The following is a 6,237-nucleotide window of genomic DNA, read 5'->3' as shown; positions in this document are numbered from 1 at the left end:
ATCTATCTATCTATCTATCTATCTATCTATCTATCTATCTATCTATCTATCATTTATGTGTCTGTTTATCTAACTAATGAGATGGGATATATCTATATTAGACATTGGGAGTTGAGAAAAGAGGCTGAAGAAGGAGGCCTTAAGTTGTCATTGTCAGGTACTAGGCAGCCTGCTATCAAGTAAATGCAGAAACTTCATACAAGTTAAATTGCAGAGGCAGACATTTGTTTTAGTTCCAGTTCTAAAGTCTGCTCTCTTCACCCCTGCACAGCCTGCTTCCACTGAGTATAAGGTAGATCACTTTCCTTTGATTGCTCCATTCTTTATAAAAGCTACATGTAAACAGGAAAGGAAATACTGGATTACTTTTAGGATGTGGTTAAGAATCCACTTTAAAATTAAGTTTTGCACATATGACTGTTTTTTTTTTCAGTATCCCATAGATAATTTCTTTAACGTCAACCTAGCTTATTTTTAAAATTATCACTACACTTCACATGCTGTCAGGGTTTGAAAAATATCAATGATATAACACATTAGAGCATTTCACTACACACATTCTCTGGCTAATCAAATTTCTATTTCAACTGCAATTGTCTCTTCCTACCACACTAAAGTGGATTAATTTAACAAAGGCTTTCATGACGGTTCTGTTGTATATTTATTGGTTACTCCTTAAATTAGAGACAGCATGTATGTATAGCTCCTTTGATGGGAACTATGGGTATTATCTTCCAGTTCAAACCCTTAGCTAGGATGAAAGTTATTTTAAAGATCTTCTTCTTGTGTCTACCATAAACATACCCCTTACAAAAATGAGAGGTGCCATTCAGATACCTGAGTGCAAGAGGCACTCTTGTGCAACTAGAAAACTCTGGTTTATGTGAGAACTTAGTACCTAGCACCATGACATCATAGATACCTATGTCTTTATAATTTGTATAATGGTATGAGAAAATTAGGTGGGTGAATACAGAGAAAGTAAAAAGAAGAAGAGACAAGAGGGGGACGGAGAGGAGAGGAAGAGACAGGATGGGGGGAAAAGAGAGCAGATAGAAGGGGGACGAGGAGGGGAGGGAAGGAGAGAGGATAGAAGACAGAAGAGGGGGAAGGGAAGAAGAGGGGAGAAGAGAGTCATTTAAAATAAAAGAAGACAGAAAAAAAAATTGAGAGGTGGATAAGTAGGAGAGGGGAAGAAAGGGTAGAAGGAGAAAGTGGAAAGGGGAGTGGGAAGAACGTGGAGGGGATTAAATGGTGAACATTTGGCCATATTACTCTTGTGAAAGGAGGCATTGAAGCCTGCTCGAGGGATGTTGGCATCTGAGATGAAGCGGATGTGCATGTACTCTCCAGTTGACCGGATAGGCCCAGGAATATCTTTGCCACACAGGACAGCCAGTGGCTGGTTGAAGTTATTGTCTCCTGTGGTCAAGGAGGGAAATGTCAGTACAGAAAACATGGTCTTAAGAAGTCACTCCACCATCATTTGCAGCCCGGCTAAAACTACTCACAAATTTTCCTCAGAACACCCAAGTTCCTAGGAACAGATGTTAGTGTTCTCAGCAAGAGGGACAGCCAGCTTTGCATCATTCAAGCTCCAACTTGCCATGCTCTGCCTGCCCTCTTCTTAACCCTTTCAATAAAAATCTTTGGGGCAAGTCTCCCTGTCTTCCTAAACCTGGCTGCCAGTTCTTCCTGACACTAAAACTCAGAAGGAGAGGATGTCAGGCTGGAAAGGGATCAAGGACCATGTTTATGTGAGTGGCAATTAAAGGCTCTGATATCAGCTACTATGATGGCGGAAGGTCAAATATCTGAGGGAGACAGAAAGGCTGGCTCAACCTCAGAGCTGGGCTTATGTTCAGAAACCATTCACCAGAGAGTCTGAAAGCTTTATCCAATCATTTCCTCAGCCCGGAAATAATTTTTTTGATAATTTTTAAATTTTTGCTTTGGTTTGTGGTAAAAGGACCATAGCTATATCAAAGAAGATAAAAGAGAGTTCCAGCAACTGTGGCCCCCAGGAAGAGACACAAAGGGAACTCAGGCCATAGTGTGGCCCCTTTCCTTTTGCTTCCTTTGTATTTAAGTTTTCATCAAACCAACTGTCAGCTGTCTCAGCCAGGAGCTGCATGGGATGAAGGGAATTCCAGCAGACTCAGGGACCATGGCTGGGAAAATACTTGCTTTCCTCAAAAGACAGATTTAAAATTTATAAAAAAAGAGAGAGAGGCAATTTGAGACCCGAGGAAATGTGCTCTTGTACATTACCAGCAAATATATATATATTCTATATACACATATATTTTAAATACTGACAAGACAGTTTCTGTTTTCCATGTTATTATTAAAGCCCTGGCAGTTATAAACATAGACTTCTTCAAAAAGCTTGAAACATAATTCTTTGGCGAGCATCTTCTGCACACGTGTGCTTTCCATTCACTCTGTGTGTATTCACAGCTTATGTAAGTGTGTGGTATGCAGGCAAGCACACATGTATGGGAGAGACCACCTCCTGAATTCTTCCTAAGACCATCCGCTTTGTCTTTTCAGACCAGGTCTCTTCGCTGTGACTTGGGGCTCACCAGTGTAGGTTCACACTGGCTGCTCAGAGAGCCACCTGTCTGTGCCTCCTTAGCTCTTGACTTACAGTGTATACCACTACACCCAGCTTTTTCCAAAGGCTGCTGAGGACTTAAGTCCTTATATTTGCATAGAAAGCACTTTATTGATATAGCTATTTTCCATCCCTGCAAAGTCATGCTTTATATAATTCAACATTCATTTCTTTATTTCGTCACTTGTCATCTTCAGTATGCTATTTTGCTATACACTTCAGCTAGTATGTTTGATGACATGTAATTAGCAAAGCTACAAAGCTTTAGTTCATTTATATCAATGCATATGCACATTTTACTTCTCAGCAAGACTAGGCTTTACCGATTAATTTTTATTTATTTTTCTAAGTACCTCCCCTGGCTGTTAGGTGAAACAACACTTAGCCCTACATTATTCTTTGTTTAATTCATTTGTTACATAACTCAATAGCAATAAAATAGTGCATTCTTCACTCATCTTTCTAGTCTCCAAACTTAATTCCAGGGATTTTTGATAAACTTCCAAATGTTGAACATGCCAGTTTTCGTCCCCAGTACCATGTCTGCAGGGGCAGGAAGTCTGGGAACCATAAATATCAAGTCTAGCTTGTTGAATTCCCAGGCTAGCCCAACTGTCTCAGAGATGTGGAAACAGGCACTAAGATTATAAAAACCTGACACTTATTGAACTGTTACTATGAATCATCTTAAGCACCTTACACATGGTTTCTAATTTTTATTTCATGAAAACAATGTAGGGTAGGTATTATTGTCATGCTTAGAAAAAGAGTCTTAGAAGGGAAGTGTATTTAAGGGCACAGAAGTCAACAATGACTGTAACCCTGGCAGATAAAGTCTAGGTACCACAAATTTAATCTACCAAATGATGGGACTACAAAGAGGAATTACTGATTAATTTATTTTTGGTTTTGAAATAGGGTCCTGAGTATTCCAGGCTCACCTTGAACTCACAAAGTAGCAAAAAATGTACTGGAACTTCTGACCCACCTATCTCCACTTCTTGAGTGCTGAGATTTCAAGTGTATGTGGTATTGGGAATTGAGCCAAGGGCTACCTGAATGATAGGCAAGTATCCTAACACCCAAGCTACATCCCAGTTCAGAACTACTGACTTCTGATATGATTTTCTTCCTCCCTCTCTGCTCTTCTTCTTTTTCTCCCTCCATTTATTCCTTTCTTCCTTTCTTTCCAAAATATTTTCTCTGTGCTCCAGAAAGTTCTATGAAACCTGTTTGGCAGAAAGTTTGGCACATAAACTTTTCTATGTGTTGTCTGAAGAGAGTGATTCTGTTTTAAACAATAACAAGGAATTCTATCTGGGAGACTGATTTTGACTTATTTCCCAATATTTCCACTTCCTGGGATGCTTGAGAATACTCATAGCTTCCCTATGACCAAGTGCCAAGGACCTGCAATGATTCACCAATTTGCACATGACATCAGTGTCACTGTTTTGTGGTCAATGAACTTCATATATTTGCTTCAGAGTGCCATACCTGCCTACTAATCAGAGGCAAAAATAACTAGTGGGACAAAAATCCAAATAAATAAAATGATGAGGAAGTAAAACTTAATTTCAAAGGATTTTAACACAATGCAAAATACCCCAAACACTTAACAACTGACAGAGGCACTCAACACAGGCTTGTTTGAACAATCAAATAAACAGATAAAGAAGGAAGGAAGCTATAAGCCATCTATTCATGGTCAAGAATAAAAAGGGCGTGTATGCACTTATTACCCGACTGATCTAAAATGCTTTTGTTGTTTTGGCACAAAGCACAATTTCTGAGCTCTTTCAACTTGTCCTATGAGCAAGAAAATGGATAAAACATGTCAGCAGTGTCTACTTAAGAAAAGTAAAGTTTAAAGGATTCTATATTCTGTATCTTCAAAATTCTCAGACTTTTGTTAGAATTTTACATATATTGCTTTCTCAGATACTCATAAAAAGCCACTGGGGGAGAAAAGCCCTCAGGAACAGCATTCATCTCTTTTACAAATGATAAAACAAGCCTCTATAATTCATTCAGAACAAAGGGAGTATGCCTTAGAGTCCAGGCTTCCAAGACAAGTTACTGAAGGGACAAAAGACAACTCAGTAGATGGTGACTTTTAAAGACCAAGCAAGGTACTACATTGATTCAGATCCCTCCTGAAGATTTCTAAAAGGTTTCAGCTGGGCTGTGGACACTCAGAATTGTGTGTGCCAGCGTGCATTCCCTGAATAACACTGTAAAAATAAAATTTATTATCTACAGGGATGTCTTGATGTCAGAAAAGAGGAGGTATTGTGATCATGTGTCAAAAGCCAATTGATCACCGGACAAAAGGTCTATGATGGCATCATGTTGGCAAGATTGATTGCTTCTTAGTGCCCAGGCTCTGCAGATGCTTCTCCACCAAACGATGCTTCTCACTGGGAGGTTTTGTAGATAAAAGAATTTAAGAAAGCAATTTCTTGAGTGCAGTCAAACATCTTTCCTTATATTGACAATCTCCATTTCCAGCAAATTTCCAGGTGATGCTGACCATTGCTGTTCTCGGAGTCATTGAGAAACACTGATATAGAGGATGTGGCCTCTCTAATGTCCTTTTGTACTTAGCCTGTCCAAAGTGTGAAGGGCAATTGTATATTGTATATTGTACAGTCTGTATATTTTACAGTCTCATTATTCATGCCCCTTCATTATTGTATAGCAAAACTACAACATTTTCAAATCTATCTGTTCTAAACATTGATTCAGAGGATGATGAAAAATGAATACACTACCTGTCTTTGAAACTGTTTGGTTTTGCACTTGGATCTTAAAGCCATGGGTACAAATGTCAATGTCTATTTTTATTGTGTCAAAAAAGTTTTAGCACAGCATGGAAATATAAACTGGATCTCCTACTTATACCCCTCAAAAGCCCTTTGTTTTCTCTGTGGAATGTCCTATCCCTGACATTGTGTGATAGGTAATATAGTACTCTCCTTACAGTCTCTAAACATTGTAACTATTTCTTCTATTTGATGTCTTTTTTGGTTACAGTATATTTGAAATTCTATACAAAATGTATGGAGCTAGTACAAAGAATAATGACAACTGAATGTTACTGTTTATCAGAGTTTAAACTGTGATTTCTACAGTGTTTCTTACCATCTCTTATGATGAGCTTGTCATAGGAACAGTTAAGCTGAAATTCAATGTCCATGGAGAGAATGTTGAGTTCCACAGTAGAATCGGGAGCATAAATGATCCATGTACAATCAGCACTATTACCGTACTGCCCAGGCCAGCCCGGGGAGAAAAAAAAGCCAGGAGCATCTCCTGTCGTCATATACCCTCCACAAGCACCTATAGAAGGAAAAGCAGCATCTTTAAGCATCTTGTCCAGGGAGTGCTTCAAAATGGCTGCGCTCTGGGCCTGAGAGATAATACATAGTTAAAAGCACTTCCTTCTCATCCAGAAGTCCTGACTTACATTCCCAGTACCTATGTCAGGCAGCTCACAACCACTTCAAACATCATCTCCAGGAAACCTAATCTCTCTTCTGGCCTGTATGGGCACTGAGTGTAGACATACCGACACACACACACACACACACACACACACACACACACACACACACACA

The 6,237-nt window shown here is 39.2% G+C and overlaps 1 protein-coding gene across 2 annotated transcripts in view; it reads right to left on the bottom strand.

Moving 5' to 3' along the window:
• Positions 1 to 6,237, bottom strand: part of Cubn (cubilin) — a 226,607-nt gene that overhangs the window by 78,471 nt on the left and 141,899 nt on the right. For both annotated transcript variants that reach the window (XM_055593908.1, XM_055593909.1), the window contains 2 exons: positions 5,762 to 5,959; positions 1,276 to 1,422 (listed from right to left, as the gene is read on the bottom strand). In XM_055593908.1, coding sequence (XP_055449883.1) covers positions 1,276 to 1,422; positions 5,762 to 5,959 — 345 coding nt within the window. The remainder of the gene's footprint in view (positions 1 to 1,275; positions 1,423 to 5,761; positions 5,960 to 6,237) is intronic.

The sequence above is a fragment of the Psammomys obesus genome, unplaced genomic scaffold (genome assembly GCF_907164565.1).
Source record: "Psammomys obesus unplaced genomic scaffold, mPsaObe1.curated_primary_1811, whole genome shotgun sequence".
NCBI classification, from domain to species: domain Eukaryota; kingdom Metazoa; phylum Chordata; class Mammalia; order Rodentia; family Muridae; genus Psammomys; species Psammomys obesus.
Note: the sequence above shows the minus strand (reverse complement) of the source record. Positions and strands in the feature narration are given on the sequence as shown.